This window comes from Ictidomys tridecemlineatus, chromosome 8 (genome assembly GCF_052094955.1).
Source record: "Ictidomys tridecemlineatus isolate mIctTri1 chromosome 8, mIctTri1.hap1, whole genome shotgun sequence".
Classification (NCBI taxonomy): domain Eukaryota; kingdom Metazoa; phylum Chordata; class Mammalia; order Rodentia; family Sciuridae; genus Ictidomys; species Ictidomys tridecemlineatus.
This window is the reverse complement of record NC_135484.1, coordinates 34,150,084-34,170,685: the sequence shown is the minus strand read 5'-3', so window position 1 is coordinate 34,170,685 and position 20,602 is coordinate 34,150,084. Positions and strand designations below refer to the sequence as shown.

The 20,602-nt window shown below is 35.9% G+C and overlaps 1 protein-coding gene across 1 annotated transcript in view; it reads left to right on the top strand.

The window, feature by feature from the left end:
• The window catches only part of Lama2 (laminin subunit alpha 2), a 572,217-nt gene that overhangs the window by 205,220 nt on the left and 346,395 nt on the right, over positions 1 to 20,602 (top strand). Inside the window, exons 5-6 of the mRNA XM_078019194.1 lie at positions 16,783 to 16,962; positions 19,851 to 19,940. Coding sequence (XP_077875320.1) covers positions 16,783 to 16,962; positions 19,851 to 19,940 — 270 coding nt within the window. The remainder of the gene's footprint in view (positions 1 to 16,782; positions 16,963 to 19,850; positions 19,941 to 20,602) is intronic.

The following is a 20,602-nucleotide window of genomic DNA, read 5'->3' as shown; positions in this document are numbered from 1 at the left end:
AAACTATAAAAGTAACTATCAAAAGTTAATACTGTGCAAGCAAAACTAAAAGAAGTGAAAAGTTGACAAAAGAGGGAAACATTCAGAGAACAAGACTTTTCCTATATGTGGAAAGCAGAGAGCTGGCAGGCAGAGAAGTGTCAGAGGGTAGGATGATGTGGGCAGTCACTGGGGACTCTTCTTTGCAAATGTATGTAAGGGATGTTAGGAATATAGCTAGCCTAGAAAAAATGATAGTTCTTGGGGAACTTGTGTCTACATTCAAACTCTTCTCCGAGTATTAGTATGACTCCGTAATTTAAATTCTCTTACATCTTGAGGTTGAGCTTTTTGGAAGATTAGATCTGTTGAGGTTAATGGCCATCTTAAAATGCAGCTTCCATACAAATGGGGAAAATCAAATTAATTTATTTATACAGCTTTTCATTTACATACTTATAAAAGATGCACTCACACTCACACGTACACACATGCACACACACACACACAATTTCTCTCTGAGGATCCTCTGAATCAGAGAATAAGAACAAAAGAGTCTGAATTTCTCTTTCAAGTGAACGTCTAGGTTTTGTTCCAATCTGTGACACATGATCTGGCAGTGTATTGAGACCTCCTGCTCCAAGATTTTATTTTAATTTTAAACAAGTGTTCCCACTTGGGAACTGAAAACAAAACAGGAAAATGTTGCTTAAGTTTTCCTTTGTGCTGTTATACATCTTTCAAGTGTTTTGTATTACCAATGTGGGTCATTGTATTCTCATTTGCTTTTTTCCTGTTCAGAACTCTCTCTTTTAGGTACACCTTAAGGAAAACCATGTTAGTTTCACAGATGGTTATTTTGAGTGTTAACACATTATTATCTTCTTCTCCCTCTAATTTAAGGTTTTCATACATCCTACCTTATATAATTTACCATTAAGTAAAATTTTTGGCATATCAGTGATAGTTTTCACTTAATAAAACATTTAAGTATTTAAACTGTCATAACCAACTTAATTGATTATGATAATAAGAGGGGTTTTTTTTAGGAGTTATTGGTTCTTTTCTGGATAAAAATGATTCTGTCCTCAACTCTGAGACATGTTTAGTTTTGGTTTTGACCAATATAGAAAAATAGTTTCTTTTTGCCAGGAGAATTTATCTTGATGTGGACCAGTACTGAGGGTTCTTATTGGCTCTAGAACTGTTCTTTGATTAGTGATCTCTTGTGCTTTCATGTGCCTCACACATGTTCCTTCACAGGAGACCTGGGCACATCCTGTCCAGTGGTGTGTCCTGAGTAGTTTCTACAGCATGGTAAGAATTCTACACAGGAAGTCTAGAATGGCTAGAACCAGCAGGACAATTGCTACACAAATTAATGCAGAAAACCAAAAGCTGGGGAAGTCAAGCTATAAAGATAATTCCAGAGGAACAAAGGCAGAACATCTTATAAAAAATGGAGTTAAAAATACAAGGTCTATCACAGATAGAATCAGCTCAGAGCAGGTCAGGAGATAGACTGGGTAGAGGGTGCATAGAATAGACTCTCTCAGCAGTGATGAGCCTCCTGTTGCTACAAGTCTTCAAATAGCATCTACATGATGCTACATGATGCTCTCTACAGGATGCTATTTCATTCAACAAATGCCCGATGAGTCCCTGCTGTGTGAGGTAGTACAGTGATATCTACTAAAGTAAGTCTAGAATTGGAACATATCCTAGCTATATTTGGCCATTCTTGTTAAAATTTTAAAGTCTTTTTGTTTTCATTAAAAAAGGCCAATGATAGCACCTACATCATGAGGTTGATTGTTAAATGAGTCAATATTATAGGTATTAGTACATACAGAGCACATATAAGAGTTTCTGGTATCCAGTAAATATACCATAATAACCACTATTGCTTCTCTAGTCAAGGTCCTGTATATTGTAAGAAATTTCTGAAATAGTGATAGAGCTGAAACAGATGAGTAATGATGCTATTCTCTTAGGCTCTCTCTGGTTGGGGCACACCCCAAACAAAATTTAGAGCAGTGCAAATGTTTGAAGAAAGCAAGAGAACTTCATTTGGGTATTTTTCTTCATGACTTGTCCTCTTAGAGTCTTTTCTGGTTGTGAATTTCAGATGATGACTATATCTGTATATAGTCTTAGCTTGACAGCACAAGGATTTAGCAATGACATTTGCATTTGATAAAATGTAAATGAGAAACTCCCAGAAGAGATTGAGAAAATCTATTTTGACTACTTTCCTTTTATCCATGCAAATATTACATAACAGGAGAAAGGAACAAAACAATGATAAATAAAATATTTTCAACTAGAAGCATTTTTCCAAAGCACTTTAGAATATATATGAAATAAACTCTTATATGTAATAGTCCTTTCAGAAAAAAAAAAAGGCAGGGGGTGGGGCGGGAAGGAAGGAGTGAGATTTGCATTTAGAGCTATTTCCTCCTTTTGAAAATTTTAGGAACTTGGTGTTAGGGTCAGTATTCTATTTAAACATCATGACCAGAGGGAATGATATAAAGATCTTCTGTTTAATCATGATGGAATATAGGTCACCCATCTGTGTGTTTTTCAGCTGAAATTAACCTTAGCTCACCTTGAACAAGGAACTTACAAATAAGTGTTTTCCTGAATTGTTTTTAGAAACCCAAAAGAACAACAAAGGTGTTTTGAAAAGAGGGTCCATACCAATTTTGAGACTTCAAGAAAATGATAATTCTTATAGCAGCTCAGATTTGGCTTCCACTTTTGATATTTCCTAAAAATTTAGACCTTTTGGGTATTCAGCAGTTCTTATAGGAATTAGAAATCACTGTCACATGAAATCTGCTATTGATACAGGAAGTAAAAAAAACAAAAGCTGCAAGATTTGCAGCAACTGTGAAGCCAAAATGGTGGTGGTTACAGAAATGATTACTTTCTTATTTTGTTTTTTGATAAGCAGAGAAGCTACACAAACTTCTGGAACATAATATTTTAAGGAGTTTTGCTAGGTAAGAAGAAAAATAAAAACATAAGTTGACAAATACTCTGAAGAGAGCTGATTTTCTTATTATGTTGCAATCTATTAATGGATATTGCTTTGACAGTGAAGAATCTGTTCAAATACTTCATGGAAGGCAAAGCTTTCATCCAGAAATGACAAATTCAAGAATTATAATTCTGAAGAAAAAAGAAAAGCAATTTAAGTTTCCAGGCAATTGGGACCAAGTAGGTGTCTAACACAAAATGCCTCTTATGGAATAGTATTAAGACTAAACTTAAAGGCAGAGTTGTCAACGATATGGCCATATTAGTTAAACATTTCATTAAGCTAACGTTTCCCTGCGTTCTTGGAATAGTTAGTTAAAGTCATACACAGTCTTTGACATTTTATTATTAAAGCCCTACTTTTCAAGCAGCTTAATAGTCATCCACCATGAGAGAGTAGTTGTTTTAGTTGGGCTTGTGAACTTTAAATGTTAGTAACATATTTACTAAACATCTTCCATCTAATTTAGTACACTACCATTTGCATGTAAAGAAGGCTTCCAAGTTCTGGATACTGGAACACAAAGGCACCTGAGGAAGATAGCCATTTATCTGTATATTCCCTTATTATTCTCTTCAGAAATGATTTTACTTTTGTCTTTAATAATTTCTCATTAACTTACGATAATGATGGAGCTAACCAGTGAATAAGAGCCAATCTGCTATGGTTGAAAATTGGCTGAATAGTTCTTAAGTTCAAATACAATGTCTTATTCTTTAAAAACAAAACAAAACACATTTATGTGTTATTCTCAGCTAAATAAAAATAGCCTATCAAAATAAAACTTTGATGTAATATAGAATAAAATTAACTAATATTTATCTAATATTTCTTTTAACTAATACACTAAGATATAAAAAATAATGGACAAATACTACTAACTTATCTTTAAATGAAATTAAAATGCTTGGATTGAAAATGAAATAAAGGGTTAATGAATTTTTAATTTTACAAAAATTAAAAGATATAGTTATATTAATAGTAGAAAAAATCATATTACTCCATTAAATTGTTTCTTTTTTAGACAGAAAGCTATTGTAATTTGCTAAATATTTAGGGATTACTAAACTTAAGAAATTTTTATTTATTCAATAATTTTTTAGCACTTTATTTTTACCAGATGCTATCCAGTGTCTGCTAGGGATTATACCAGTTAACAAAATAGAAACTTCTAAGCTCTTGGGCTCCTGTCCAGTAAATAGAGAAACAACCAACATTAGTGTCCCAGGTGAAATAAGAGGAAAGCTTGAACTGAGATGGTTTTAGTGGAGGTAGTAATAAGTGATTAGATGCTGGACATATTTTGTAAGTAAAGCCAACAAGATTTGCAAATAAATTTGACATAGGATGTAAGAAAACAAATGAAGTAAGTCAGAAGTAGGTAAAAGGATGGGAAGAATTAGTAATGTTGGGAAGACTGTGTATGAAAAGCAGGAACTCCTTTGGGATGAACTTGAGCCTAGTAACTTCAGCGAGTGGACAGTTGGTTGCTGCATTCTAAACTTCAGAGAGAAGAGACCAGGCCTGGAGTTTCTATGTGAGAGATATCACAGTAGATGGTATTGGTAGCCAGGTGTTTTGATGGGATGACTGAGTAAGTGTGGCCAGAGCAGAAGTAAAGGACTGTGCACTTTGGTGCTCTAATATTAGAAAGTTAGGGAAGAGTTAAGGTACAGGGTGAGGATCTTTATTCTAAATATACAAACTATGAAATGCTCCAAAGTTTGAGCTGACATGATTCCACAGGATACTATAACTAGAAAATTCCACACCTGACCCCCCTGATAGGTCACAGTCAATATACAAATGCATTAAAATTATTCTATAAATTACTTTTAGGCTATGTGAGTAAGGTATATATGAAACATTAATGAGTTTTTTGTTTGAAAGTAGGTCCCATCTGGAAGATCTCTCTCTCTCTCTCTCTCTATATATATATATATATATATATAGATAGATAGATATATATATATCTATCTATCTATATATATATATAGCCTAGTAACTTCAGCGAGTGGACAGTTGGTTGCTGCATTCTAAACTTCAGAGAGAAGTTTAGAATGTTATATGTTAAGGGAAAATCATTCTATAGTAGTGACAGAGATTGAGATGGGATAGCCAGGGAAGGGGAGCCAAACAAAAACTATGTGTCCTAGATATCAGTGGAGTAATCAAGTTTTTTCAATTGCTCACTATGGTAAGAACTGATAATTGGTTATTTCACATACTAAAAAGGTGAAGGACTTTGGTGACTTTCCCAAGAGCAAGGACAATGAAATGGAGGACGCTCTGGAATAATAGGAACACAGGTGAAGTGTAGTCTAGAAAGCTCCCAATTTTCCATCCAGAGCCAGAACCAGAGAGCCTTTATTTACCTTGTGCTGGGAACACATGACAAATTGTTGAACTTTCCCCCTTTTCAAAGTAGTCTACACCTTACTTTCCTTTTTTAAACTCATTTTTTTTCACAGACTTAAATAAAAGTGATTGACTCTTTTTTAAAAGTTATCTTTATAATCTTACTCTCCCTCCCTGAAATAATACCATGTTAAGAATAATTGGATTGCCAGGCATGGTGGCGCATGCCTTTAATCCCAGCAGTTCAGGAGGCTGAGACAAGAGGATCTGGGGTTCAAAGCCAGCCTCAGCAAAAATGAGGTGCTAAGCAATTTAGTGAGTACAAAATAGGGCTGGGGATGTGGCTCGGTGGTTGAATACCCCTGAGTTCAATCCCTGTTATCTCCCAAAAATGAATGATTTGATTTAACAAGTTCCCATATGCCTCATCCAATCATCCACTCATTTTATACATAAATTATTTAGTCACAGATATAAGTAGCTAATCTCACCCTACACATATGAACTCATTGTTTAAACTTATGGGGTCTGTTTACTTTCAACTTGTGGTATCTATCTCATTGGCACCCTCTTTGGAGATTGATAATTAAATATATATATATTTTGAAAATGTTCTAACAAAGCATATCACATTTTAACTTCATCCACTTCCACTACTTATTTCAAGATTTCTGATACTGATTTCTTTGCTAATGCTCTTTCAGTGGTCTCCCGTCCGTCCATCCATTCCCTCAACAAACTTGTATCATTTGGGAAGCGTAAGGAGACCATAGCACTTCTAGCAATCCAAAATAGATATAGTCATACAATAAGGGGCAATTTTTCATACTATAAATTTCATTATTTGATACACAAAATATTTTAAAAGATATTCTAAAACAAACAAAAAATGCCATAGAGACATGTAACTCTTATCCATCTTTAATGGAAAGGTGATAATGCAGTATGCTTAACCTTTTAATAACAGAATTATTTGGGTGAATACACTGTAATATTGATATAGGCATTTAGTAATTTAAAAAAAAAAAGATATTCTGATGTGTTTTCCCCTTTATTTTTCTAAAAGCTCATTTCAGGGGAAAAAAACAAGCAATTTTAAAAGCTCAAAAGCTTAGTTGATAATCATAGTCGGATATTTTCAGTTGGAAAGAATTCCTGTGACAGCATGAACATACACCCACCAACATGTCTGTAATAGAAAGAATTTCAGAAGACAGTAGACTGCCATGGATTTCCCAGGGCCTCACAGCAAGACAACAGTGGTCTTGGGGTCTGATTCTTTCATCTTTCTTGAAGATAGACACTTTCCAGTTGTCACCCCATAGGGAATCAGGAAGTAGGCTAAACCATCCAGTAAACTTGAAATTACACAACATCGTGCCAGTGGAAATATCTTATCCAATGTTATGATTTATTTTGAAGGAGAGTGGGGAAAAAAAGGGGGAAAAAAAAAGAAAGAAAAAAATAAAACCGACGCAAGGAAGCTGCACACACATGGCCAAACAGCTGGCTGGTTTTATATCCCAGAAACAGCTTGGGATGAGCCATATTCACAAGATCTCTTGGCAGAGTAGCTTGAGGAAAATACCAAAGCTGTGAGGAGAAGTGTACTTTTGCTGAATATTTCATGGAGCTCTCATGTGGGTTAGTAACCTAAATGAGAACATACACACCTAATTTTTTTTTAAAGTCTTTGTTTAAGTGAGAGATTTCTGACTCTTTAAATAACACTATAACATTAACACCAAAGATACATTAATAACTTTTGAAAACTATAATCTTTTTTTTTTTTTTTTTTTTTTTTTTTTTTTTTATTTTAGTTTTTTTTTTTTTATTGATTGTTCAAAACATTACAGAGCTCAAGACATATCATCTTTCATACATTCGACTCAATTGAGATTTGAACTCCCCAAATACATAATACAGACTCACTTCTGTTACATACTCACGTTTTTACATAATGGCATATTAGTGACTGTTGTATTCTGCTACCTTTCCTATCCCCTACTATCCCCCCTCCCCTCCCCTCCCCTCCCATCTTCCCTCTCTACCTCCTCTGCTGTTGTTCAGTTCTCTCCCCTTTTTTCCCCCCACCCCCTTTCCCCTCATAACCTCTTATAATTTTGTGTATCACTGAAGGTCTCCTACCATTTCCATATGTTTTCCCTTCTCTCTTCCTTTCTCTCCCCCCATTCGTCTTAGTTTACTGGTAGTCTTTTCCTCATGCTCTTCCTTCCTGTTCTATTCTTAGTGGCTCTCTTTATATCAAAGAAGACATTTGACATTTGTTTTTTAGGGCTTGGCTAGCTTCACTTAGCATAATCTGCTCTAATGCCATCCATTTCCCTGCAAATTCTATGATTTTGTCGTTTCTTAGTGCTGCATAATACTCCATTGTGTATAGCTGCCACAATTTTTTTATCCACTCGTCTATTGAAGGGCATCTAGGTTGGTTCCACAGTCTAGCTATTGTGAATTGTGCTGCTATAATCATTGATGTGGCCGTATCCGTATAGTGTGCTCTTTTAAGGTCCTCAGGGAATAGTCCAAGAAGGGCAATAGCTGGGTCAAATGGTGGATCCATTCCCAGCTTTCCCAGGAATCTCCATACTGCTTTCCAAATTGGCCTCACCATTTTGCAGTCCCACCAGCAGTGAACAAGTGTGCCCTTTTCCCCACATCCTCGCCAACACTTATTGTTGTTTGACTTCATAATGGCTGCCAATCTTACAGGAGTGAAATGGTATCTTAGGGTGGTTTTGATTTGCATTTCTCTGATTGCTAGAGATGGTGAGCATTTTCTCATGTGCTTGTGGATTGATTGTATGTCCTCCTCTGAGAAGTGTCTGTTCAGGTCCTTGGCCCATTTGTTGATTGGATTATTTGTTATCTTATTGTTTAATTTTTTGAGTTCTTTGTACATTCTGGATATTAGGGCTCTATCTGAGGTGTGAGGGGTAAAAATTTGTTCCCAGGATGTAGGCTCTCTATTTACCTCTTTTACTGTTTCTCTTGCTGAGAAAAAACTTTTTAGTTTAAGTAGGTCCCATTTGTTTATTCTTGTTATTAACTCTTGGGCTACGGGCGTTCTATTAAGGAATTTGGAGCCCGACCCCACAATATGTAGATCATAGCCAACTTTTCCTTCTATCAGACGCAGTGTCTCTGTTTTTATATCTAGCTCCTTGATCCATTTTGAGTTAACTTTTGTGGCTGGCGAGAGAAAGGGATTCAATTTCATTTTGTTGCATATGGATTTCCAATTTTCCCAACACCATTTATTGAAGATGCTATCCTTCCTCCATTGCATGTTTTTAGCCCCTTTATCAAATATAAGATAGTTGTAACTTTGTGGATTAGTCTCTGTGTCCTCTATTCTGTACCATTGGTCCACCTGCCTGTTTTGGTACCAGTACCATGCTGTTTTTGTTACTATTGCTTTATAGTACAGTTTGAGCTCTGGTATCGCTATACCTCCAGATTCACACTTCCTGCTTAGAATTGCTTTTGCTATTCTGGGTCTTTTGTTTTTCCATATGAATTTCATGATTGCTTTATCTATTTCTACAAGAAATGTCTTTGGGATTCTGATTGGCATCGCATTAAACCTGTAGAGAACTTTGGGTAGTATCGCCATTTTGATGATGTTAGTTCTGCCTATCCATGAACAGGGTACATTTTTCCATCTTCTGAGATCTTCTTCTATCTCTCTCTTTAAGGTTCTGTAGTTTTCATTGTATAAATCTTTCACCTCTTTTGTTAGGTTGATTCCCAAGTATCTTATTTTCTTTGAGGATATTGTGAATGGAGTGGTTTTCCTTATTTCCATTTCAGAGGTTTTGTTGCTGATATACAGGAATGCCTTTGATTTGTGCGTGTTGATTTTATATCCTGCCACTTTGCTGAATTCATTTATTAACTCTAGCAGCTTCTTTGTAGATCCTTTTGGGTCTGTTAAGTAAATTATCATGTCATCTGCAAATAGCGATAATTTAATTTCTTCTTTTCCTATTTTTATGCCTTTAATTTCTTTTGTCTGTCTAATTGCTCTGGCTAGTACTTCGAGAACTAAATTGAATAGAAGTGGTGATAGAGGACATCCCTGTCTTGTTCCAGATTTTAGAGGGAATGCCTTCAGTTTTTCTCCATTTAGGATGATGCTAGCCTGAGGTTTAGCATATATAGCTTTTACAATGTTGAGGTAAGTTCCTGATATCCCTAGTTTTTCTAATGTTTTGAACATAAAGGGATGTTGTATTTTGTCAAATGCTTTTTCTGCATCTATCGAGATGATCATATGGTTCTGGTCTTTAAGCCTATTGATGTGGTGAATAGCATGTATTGATTTCCGTATATTGAACCAGCCTTGCATCCCAGGGATGAATCCTACTTGATCATGGTGCACAAGTTTCCTGATATGTTTTTGTATTCGATTCGCCAGAATTTTATTGAGAATTTTTGCATCCAAGTTCATTAGAGATATTGGTCTGTAGTTTTCTTTCTTTGAAGTGTCTTTGTCTGGTTTTGGGATCAGGGTGATGTTGGCCTCATAGAATGAATTTGGAAGAGCTCCTTCTTTTTCTATTTCTTGAAATAGTTTGAAAAGTATTGGTATTAGTTCTTCTTTGAAGGTTTTGTAGAACTCCGCTGTATACCCATCAGGTCCAGGGCTTTTCTTGGTTGGTAGTCTTTTGATGGCTTCTTCTATTTCTTCCTTTGTTATTGGTCTGTTCAAATTGTGTGTGTCTTCTTGTCTCAATCTGGGCAAATCATATGCCTTAAGAAATTTATCGATATCTTCGCTATCTTCTATTTTATTAGAATATAGGGTTTCAAAATAGTTTCTAATTATCTCCTGTATTTCTGTAGTGTCTGTTGTGATATTGCCTTTTTCATCCCGTATATTAGTAATTTGAGTTCTCTCTCTTCTTCTTTTTGTTAGCATAGCTAAGGGCTTGTCTATCTTATTTATTTTTTCAAAGAACCAACTTTTAGTTTTATCAATTTTTTCAATGGTTTTTTTTGTTTCAATTTCGTTTATTTCTGCTCTAATTTTAATTATTTCTTGTCTTCTACTACAATTGCTGTTGTTTTGTTCTTCCTTTTCTAGGTTTTTGAGGTGTAGTGTGAGTTCATTTATTTGTTGGTTTTTTCTTTTTTTGATGAAAGAACTCCAGGATATGAATTTCCCTCTTAAAACTGCTTTCATTGTGTCCCATAGATTCCGGTATGTTGTGTCTGTATTATCATTTGACTCTAAGAATTTTTTTATCTCTTCCTTTATGTCTTCTGTAACCCATTGATCATTCAATAACATATTGTTCATTTTCCATGTGGTGTAGGATTTTTCCTTCCTTTTTTTATCATTGATTTCCAATTTCATTCCATTATGGTCAGATATGGTGCATGGTATTATCTCCACACTTTTATATTTACTAAGATTTGCCTTATGGCATAATATATGGTCTATTTTTGAGTAGGATCCATGTGCTGCTGAGAAGAACGTGTATCCACTTGATGATGGTTGGTATATTCTATATATGTCAGTTAGGTCTAGGTTATTGATTGTGCTGTTGAGTTCTATAGTTTCTTTATTCAGTTTTTGTCTAGAGGATCTGTCTAATGGCGAGAGCGGTGTGTTGAAGTCACCCGTAATTATTGTGTTATGGTCTATTTGACTCTTGAACTTGAGGAGCGTTTGTTTTATGTAGATTGCAGCTCCATTGTTTGGTGCATACAAATTGATAATTGTTATGTCTTGTTGGTGGATGGTCCCTTTTAACAGTATATAGTGTCCTTCCTTATCCTTCTTAATTAACTTAGGTTTGAAGTTGATTTTATTTGATATGAGTATGGCCACTCCTGCTTGCTTCCGAGGGCCATGTGAGTGGTATGATTTTTCCCAACCTTTTACCTTCAGTCTGTGTATGTCTTTTCCTATCATATGAGTCTCCTGAAGGCAGCATATTGTTGGATTTGTTTTTTTGATCCAGGTTGCTAGCCTATGTCTCTTGATTGGTGAGTTTAGGCCATTAACATTTAAAGTTACAATTGAGATATGATTTGTACTTCCAGTCATGCTTCTTTATTTATTTATTTTAGTTTGGCTAGTTTTACTTTTTTGGTTATTTTCTTCCTCCTTTACTGAGATACCTCTTGTTGTTAGTTTTGGGCACTATTTTTCAATTCCTCTTCTTGTAGTATATTGCTCAGAATGCTTTGCAGTGCTGGTTTTCTTGCTGCAAATTCTTTTAGCTTTTGTTTATCGTGAAAGATTTTAATTTCGTTGTCAAATCTAAAGCTCAATTTTGCTGGATACAGTATTCTTGGTTGAAATCCATTATTTTTCAGCGTTTGAAATACATTGTTCCAGGATCTTCTCGCTTTCAAAGTCTGTGCTGAGAAATCAGTCGTTAACCTAATTGGTTTACCCCTGAATGTAATCTGTCTCTTTTCTCTGGTAGCTTTTAATATTCTCTCCTTGTCCTGTATGTTGGCTATCTTCATAATTATGTGTCTTGGAGTTGGTCTATTATAGTTTTGAATGTTTGGGGTCCTGTAGGCTTCCAGGATTTGGCAATCCATTCCATCTTTCATCTCTGGGAAGTTTTCTACAATTATTTCATTTAATATGCTGTCCATTCCTTTGGTTTGAATCTCTGTGCCTTCTTCTATCCCGATGACTCTCAAGTTTGGTTTTTTAATGGCATCCCATATCTCTTGAATAGATTGCTCATGGGATTTAAGCATCTTTTCTGTGTTGACTATACTCTTTTCAAGTTGATAAACCTTGTCTTCATTATCTGATGTTCTGACTTCTACTTGATCAAGTCTATTTGTAATATTCTCGTTTGAGTTTTTAATTTGGTTTATAGTTTCCTGCAATTCTAGGATTATATTTTGATTCTTTTTTAAGATCTCTATCTCCTGGTAGAGCTCGTTCTTTGCCATTTGAATTTGTTTGTTTAACTCATTTTCAAAATATATTTTTATTGCTTGGACTTGCTGTCTCATGTCTTCTCTAATATTCCTTTCCATTTGAGTTAGGTATGCCTTGAGTTCTTTCCCTATCCCTGCTTCTGATGTTTCTATGTCCTCTTGTAGAATTAAGTTGTCTTGCATTGTTTGTACTCCTTTTTTCCCTTGTTTTCTCATGTTGTCCCCGTTGCTTTCCAGCTCTATTTGATTGTCGTGTTTCTGTTCTCTTCTATAGATTTGTTTCGGTTCTGTATTACTCTGATGCCTCTCCTTAGTGTTGTTAAACTATGCCTGCTGACGTGGGTTCCACTGTGAAGGCAGATCCGACGTCCGAGCTCCAGTGACGACACTACTTCGCTATGACTGGCCCCAGTTCCTTGCCGGGGTGTCCTGAGGAGGTGGTATGACTGAACTGTCTCTGTTTGATTTCAGCTCCCAGTCGCGGCAGGCAGGCGGTCTCCAGCCGCCCAGTATCACAGGCCGCAGGCGGGTGATCGGTCACCTGCGGCCGGGTGTTCTCCTACCGCCCACCTATGCGGGCAGTGGGTGAACTGTCGCCGGCGGGCCTGCAATTTCCAGCTGCCCAGTCTCGAGGGCCTTGCCTCTAGCCTCCTGGTTTCTCCTGCTAGCCTTCTGTAGCTGCAGGGCAGGCCGCACGAATCAGTCGGCCTGAATCTCCGGGGTCCCACAGTTGGCAATTGGGATCCCAGGCACTCTGTCCTTTGGATTTTTCGTGCTTGCCCCTCCCCCAGCTCTAGCTAGACAGGTTTCCTTTTGGCTGCAGATGTGTAGGGGGGGTTGCAGGTCAGGTGCCTCTAGTTCCCCCCCTAGTCTTTATGCAGGCTCACTCTGATTCTCCCTCCCCGGCAAGCCTAGGAGAGATTTTATGCGAGTTCCCGATGTATGGGGGATGGGCTGAGTGCCACACACCTGTTTTGTTGTTGAGATCTGTCGGAGAATGGCGGTGGATATTTCAGCTGTTCAAGATGCTGACTGCTGATTGCCTTGGCGGAGTGTCCGCTGTGGGGGATGGGACTGTACCGCTTCCTTCCCCGTCTAAACTCCCGAACTCAGCCCGGGGGTCAGTGTGGGCTTGGCTGGCGGGATTCCACCTGGTCTCAGCCAAGCCTCTCCCTGCTTGCTAATTAATGGCTTCCCTGGGGCGCCACGCCTTCTGTAGCCGCAGGGCAGGCCGCACGAATCAGTCGGCCTGGATCTCCGGGGTCCCACAGTTGGCAATTGGGATCCCAGGCACTCTGTCCTTTGGATTTTTCCTGCTTGCCCCTCCCCCAGCTCTAGCTAGACAGGTTTCGTTTTGGCTGCAGATGGGTAGGGGGGGTTGCAGGTCAGGTGCCTCTAGTTCCCCCCTAGTCTTTATGCAGGCTCACTCTGATTCTCCCTCCCCCGGCAGGCCTAGGAGAGATTTTATGCGAGTTCCCAATGTATGGGGGATGGGCTGAGTGCCACACACCTGTTTTGTTGTTGAGATCTGTCGGAGAATGGCGGTGGAAATTTCAGCTGTTCAAGATGCTGACTGCTGATTGCCTTGGCGGAGTGTCCGCTGTGGGGGATGGGACTGTACCGCTTCCTTCCCCGTCTGAAAACTATAATCTTAAATGATTATTAATTTTTTCATTTGTTTCAAATAACACTTTAGGGAAAAGTTCAGGGAAAACTTGAAAGAAATGTAAGCATGGATTCAGGGGCACTGGTGACTTTGTTTGGATGCAAAAATTAACCTTTAAGAGATACTAGTTTTAAGGACTTCAAGCTTTTGTTTGTTCATTCTTTTAACATTTAATTGATGTCTCTTTAAGTAATGAAGACAACTTAATTTTAAATATTTATTGGCTCACCTGCTAAATGCCAGAATTGTGACATACACAAGATCTACTTTACTCTTAGAATTTCCTACATTAGAAGTGGTTTAAGATGCAGTGTTTTAGGTGAACTTACATTTTACCATGTTCCAATTTGTTGATTATATGAATTTATTCTTCACTTAGTATCCACTTTAAATTCAACTAGCAAGAATATTTCACATTCTGATCATGAGGCATTTTGAGTCTTCTTTGTGACATCAGAATTAGTTTCTCATCTCAGAGTTTGCTATATTTCTCTAGTGACTCAAGTGGTTTATTGGCAGTCAGTTTGTAAAATGCTTACTGGGATTATCTAAATGCAGGATGTTAGGAATAGAAATAGATATCATTGCCACTCCTGTCAAAAATATAATTAAAACAGGATATATAATCTTGAAAAAGTAGATGAAAAATCCCAGGGGATGATTTTGAGTCACAGGTCCCCAGTGTGCACATGGATTGTCCTACACCAGAACATCTCCTGCCCTGGCACAGATCTCCCACTTCTAGTGTTCCTGTCTCATTAGCCCTGTGTCAATATATGCATTTTCAGTTCAAAACCTATCACTTAATTTAAAAATTTTGATTAGACTAAATTTATTGCACAGGTGGGAATCCATTTATATAGTGCAAAAAAGTAAAAGTAGTTCTTTCTATCATTATATTATGGATCCTTTATTTTTTATTATCACACATATTTCAGTATAACCTTTACTGGTCAAACATTGATGGATATCTGGTCATTTCCTGTTTTTGTTTTGTTTTGTTTTGTTTTTTGCTGTAACACCAAATACGCTGAAAAAAAAAATATTGTACTCATTCAAGTCACTATAACAAAATTCCATAGAGTGGGTGACTTGTAAACAACAGAAACTTATTTCTCAAAATTCTGGAGGCTAGAAGACTGAGACTAGAGTGACAGCATGGTATGGTTGGGTGATGATGGAGACTTTTCCTGAACTGCAGACTGCTGACTTCTAGGACTGTCTCATGGTTGAAATAAGGTAACACACTTGTATCCTCTTTGGATATTAATTCTGTTCTTTGAGGGCCCATCCTTATGGCCCAATTACTGCTCAAAGGCCTCACCTCTAAATATCATCACTTTAAAATTAAGGATTCGGTATATAAATTGGGGCAGGAGTAATGGAAACTTTTAGTCTATTTAACATAGTCCATATGTAATATGATATGTGTATTATTTCATATCTGTAGGATAATTCCCCAAAGTAGAATTTCTGGTCCAAAACTCTACATTTCTCATTTTGACAGTTATCGCTAACCTGGCTTTCTGAAACATTTTTCAATACCCCTTAGACTTGCATCCCTTAGTCTTGCCATCAGAGATTATTACCAGTATTACCAGTATTGAAGAATTTTATCAACCTAAAGATATGGGGGGAAATTTATCCATATCCTTTTAATCAACATTTATCTTATTATGAGTAAACTTTAGCATTTTTATCAATAGTTTAAAAAGCAATTATTACATTTCTATTTTTTTTCAAAATTGTCTTTATGTCTTTTTAAACCATTTTTGTGTTGTATTGTTGGTCCTTTCCTTTGTCAATTTATAAGAGTTCTTTAGATGTCAGGGACATAATTCCTGTATTTGTACCAGGAATTCTTTTTATTTTGTTCAACAGTTTATCCTTCATTAGAATTTTCTGCTCTCAAGATAACCCTGTGAGAATAAGCCATCTTTGGTATGAGTTTGGAGCAAAGATTCCGGGCATATCTCCATTTTTACATTTAAAAATTGTCTGATTAGATTGTATTTCTTTTGGTGTCAATTGTGCTAAATTATTTTTCTAAAAGATTTTCTATTTCTTCCAGATTTAACATATTTTCATACATATATTTTTCATAGGGTATATTATGTCTTTGGTACATTTTTGTCTTTTTGTTCTACCAATTACTAAAATGTAAATGAATCACAATAACAACAACAACAAAAAAAAAACCCACTCTACTAAAAATTTGTTACCCTGGGCATAAGTTTGTCTAGTTTTCATTATAATCTATCAGTTTTTACTTTCTATATTTTATGTATGTATATGTGTGTGTGTGTGCGTAAATATGTATACACATAGAGAGAGAGATGATTTCAAGTTCAGAATTAAGTTCCTGATGGATTCTTGCTTTTGTCAGATATTTTCTAACTGCCCCCTCTCCCCTGCTTTTTTTTTTACTAAGTTTGTCCCACTATGTATCAGATTCTTCAATAACTTAGGGTGCAATAATTTTCAGAAAAAGTTGATTTATGAATTTATTGAAATCCTAGGAAGGGACGAAGTTGCAATGTCCTAGAATAGAGGATATAGGTAGTTGTAGTATATAGTTTATAAGATATAAGCAAATGAATTGCATGCTTGGATATTAGAAGAGCCAAAAAATATATCAGTTAGCTTGCTGTGGTCTGGTGAGTATATGTGAGCCTGCATATATCTAATTGGGAGAAGAAGGACCTACTTTTATTTTTCTAAGAAAATAGGAACAAATAAAAACATATCTAATTTCGGTAAACTTGAGTGTTCAATTATTCCCCACATTTTGCAGATTCACATTTCTCTGATCAATGGAAGACCAAGTGCTGATGATCCTTCTCCTGAACTGCTAGAATTCACCTCTGCTCGCTATATCCGCCTGAGATTCCAAAGAATCCGCACCTTGAATGCCGACTTGATGATGTTTGCTCACAAAGACCCAAGAGAGATTGACCCCATTGTCACAAGAAGAGTAAGTTATAATGACTGTGAATGAGCCTGTGAATGATATAATGCCCATCTTTTTAATTGTCTGTTAAGAAATTTAAAAAAGAAATATTTAAGTGATTTGTACAAGTAGTTATTAGCAAAGATTTTAAAATTCAGTGGACATTCTTTTGTTCAAATTGAAGTCTGCAACTTATTAGGTGCATAAAATTTGTCAAACCTTTTTCACGTTATTAAACTTTAATTTCCACTTTTGTTAAATGAGTATCATAATGTCTAGTTCATAACCTCCCCCCCCCCTTTTTTTTTTTTTTGAAGTCTGAGTACAGAAGTAGTCTTTTTCACTTTAGGTGACCTGTCCTATTAGTATAATTTTGCTGAGTTATTACTGAAAGGACAGGGGCTTTGACATACTTTTTTCTATGACCCTCACTAAGAAATACACTTTTTAATCATGACCCAGTATAAACACACAGAGAGAAAAATAGTGCAATTTATCTTGAACTTTAGTGTGCACAGAATTAGCTGGTGTTCTTGTGGAAATGCAGATTTGGATTCAGTAGGTCTAGGGCAGGGCTAAGATTATTCAATTCTAGCAGTTCCCAACTGGTATCAATGTTGCTAGTGTGTAGACTATTCTGTCTCTGTAAATATTTTTGTTTTAGGTTTTAATAACAAATCATGAGCCATAGTTTTTTAAAAAATAACACTACTATCTGAGAAAAGGGATACTACATACTGTTTGATTTTTATTTTTGAATAGAATGTAACAAAGGAAAACAAAGGTTTAAAGCTTCTTTTCCACAAATTTTTGACCATAGAGCTAACAGAAGTGCTGCTTTCCAATGTGAAACTGGGATTTGTTAGATTGTGAAATAGATGGCTATCTCAGATTGCTATGGGTGATAATTGTGCTTCTTTGTGCCTGTCTACTCTGTACCCCATTCACTGGTTTATGTCACTTCCCTTATATGATGCCACACAACATTATTACTGTGAGATTCAATTCAGCCATAAATCCATAAGGTAAATCCACGCTACCAAGAAATCCACTGTAAGGCCAGAGGTATCGTAAGAAATAGGATGGTAGAGAGAAATTAACATTGTGGGAAACCACTTAATTATAGAAGGAGCATACCAAGATCAAACTTCTACCACCAGTCACCAAATTGCTTTACCACTAAGCTGAATACAACAGTTCCTGAACACTCCTCACATGTTTTTTCATTACTTAATTCCTCATGCATAACTTCTCCATCATCACAAAATAACTTCAAAAGTTATAATTATCCCCATGAAAGCTATTTTCAGATGTTTTAGTGCCCTGTTTTTTCCAAAACTGAAACTACTTTACCGCATACTATATTTCAATGTATTGTCAATTGCATTATACAGAAGTAATCATTATCTTATAGCAATGTTTAGATTCTTTGCATGTTTCAAGAAATCACTTTTAATTTCCATTTTGGCGTGACTTAAAAATCTGCACCAAGAAAGACTGAATAATATTGAAGTGAAATTTATTCTTTCTTGACAGTATATCTATCAGGGAAAAAAAATCAATGAAAATAAATTAGTGTTCCTTTTATCATCTTTTGCAAGAGTCAGAGTGGGAGTTGGGGTACACATCCATTATTTATGACTGTGTTGTACATGAGCATTTAATGCAGTGCAGTACAAGTCAACATATAAATGTGTTTTTTGAAAGTACTGAAGTTTAATAAACACTACATACAAATTTAAATATATAAAAATAGGATATTGAATTTTAGCCCTTCATGATTCAAAAGCAAAACATTATGCATTTATATTTAAAATCAATTTCCCAATTTTAAAAGCATCTGCAAATACTACTGTGCCAGCTTTTTGAGCAAATATCTCCATTTGTATTAATATTATTAAGTGATAAAGTGAAAAGGAGATTTATATGTTATCCCAATTTCCTAACAAGTTCCATTAGTTCAAGGTCTAGGCATATCAAATACGATAATGTATAAAAATATTTAAAAAGACACTATATGTAAATAACAAAAACAAAAGGAAGAAGAAGGGGAGGAGAAGAGTAAGTAAATAAAAGGGATTTCTAGCTAGGGAACTCAGATCTGTGTCCACATGTTTATTATTACTAAATCTGGGATTTTTTAAGGTATATTTTTGAATAATAGTTCTGCCTTCCATTGAGAGTAATACTTGGATTCCATATGGTAAGGTAAAGGGCTCTGACAATTATGCACATGTTAATTAAATTTTTAATAATACTAACTCTGTAATTATGAATAATCTTTTTAAAAATAGCTGGTAGATTAAAATAATTAGGATCATACCCCTTTATTAGCTTCAAATAGAAAGGTAATTATATGGACATTTTAACATAATAATAAAAGAGGCAAGTGTTCTGCACATCGAATTTGCAGTTCCTTTTTATATCCTTCAACGTTTGGGTAAGAAGTACATTATTATCAATTTTCCCTAAATGTGTTGTTTGTTTTCAGATCTACCAGACAAAATACCCTGCATATGATTTGTGAATACAGTTTTCTATTATCACTATTAAAGAGCCTTTCTCTGAAGAAACCATGTAAAACTTTTATGAAGAATTACCATCCTTAGCCCCATTTAAAAACTGCTTTTAGCAATGGGTATTCCCGCATGGCCTTTGTACTGCCTATGGGAAAGAAATTTATAAAATGCCCACCTAACATAAATTAAAGGCATTCTTTCTTTAGGCTATGATTACAAATCTAGAAGTTACTTCATCTGTTTTGTGAGCCCTCACTTTTCTTCAGTAAACAGAAGCATGCTTCAAACCAAGGATAAAAGCAAAAAATGAAGTTTCCAACTGAATGTTCCCTTTTGTGGCTTTCACCCTGCAGTCATCTTAACAGGATTTCTTCTCTGGATTGCTTTTTGCAGTATTACTACTCAGTCAAGGATATTTCGGTTGGAGGGATGTGCATCTGCTATGGTCATGCCAGGGCTTGTCCACTTGATCCAGCGACAAATGTATGTATATTTATAGGATGCTTAGGCAAAATGAAGTGCTCAGCTGTAAAATGCTTCATGAGCCGCTTTGCAGGCAGGGAGCACTGTGAATGGGTGTCAGGTCCCCACTTAGACAGTGTAACAGAAAGCCATGCCAGGGTGAAATAGAGCTGGCAGTTAAGATGATAGACTTTGAAGTCAGCCATCACATTATCAGAAAACAGATTAGGTTTTTTTTTTCTTTTCCCAAAAAATGTTCTAAACTGGTATCTATTTTGAAGCTTCTCTAGCTATGACAGCTTGCTGCATGATTTAGCTTTAGAGAATGCCTGCCATCAATCAACCTGTCCATTTCTTTAGAAATGTTTAATCAAAAAATTAATGCAAACAAATGAAAAATGTGCATGGAAATAAATATATAAATGGCCATGGAACAGGAGATAGGGCAGGAGCAATAAGGAATAGGTGAGAAAGAGGATTAAGGAGAGTGTTGATATCAGCAGGCCAGAAAATGCTGGAATGCTTTTGGGTAAAATTTTCCATTAATGACAGTGTATTTGGTGAACATAACATAAAGAAGAAGATGAATGAGCATCTATTTTTTTTCTGTCATAAACAAACCGGTGAAATTCATAATCAACTACTGGGCAGTATAAAGAAGAAATATAATGAGTAGTAAGATC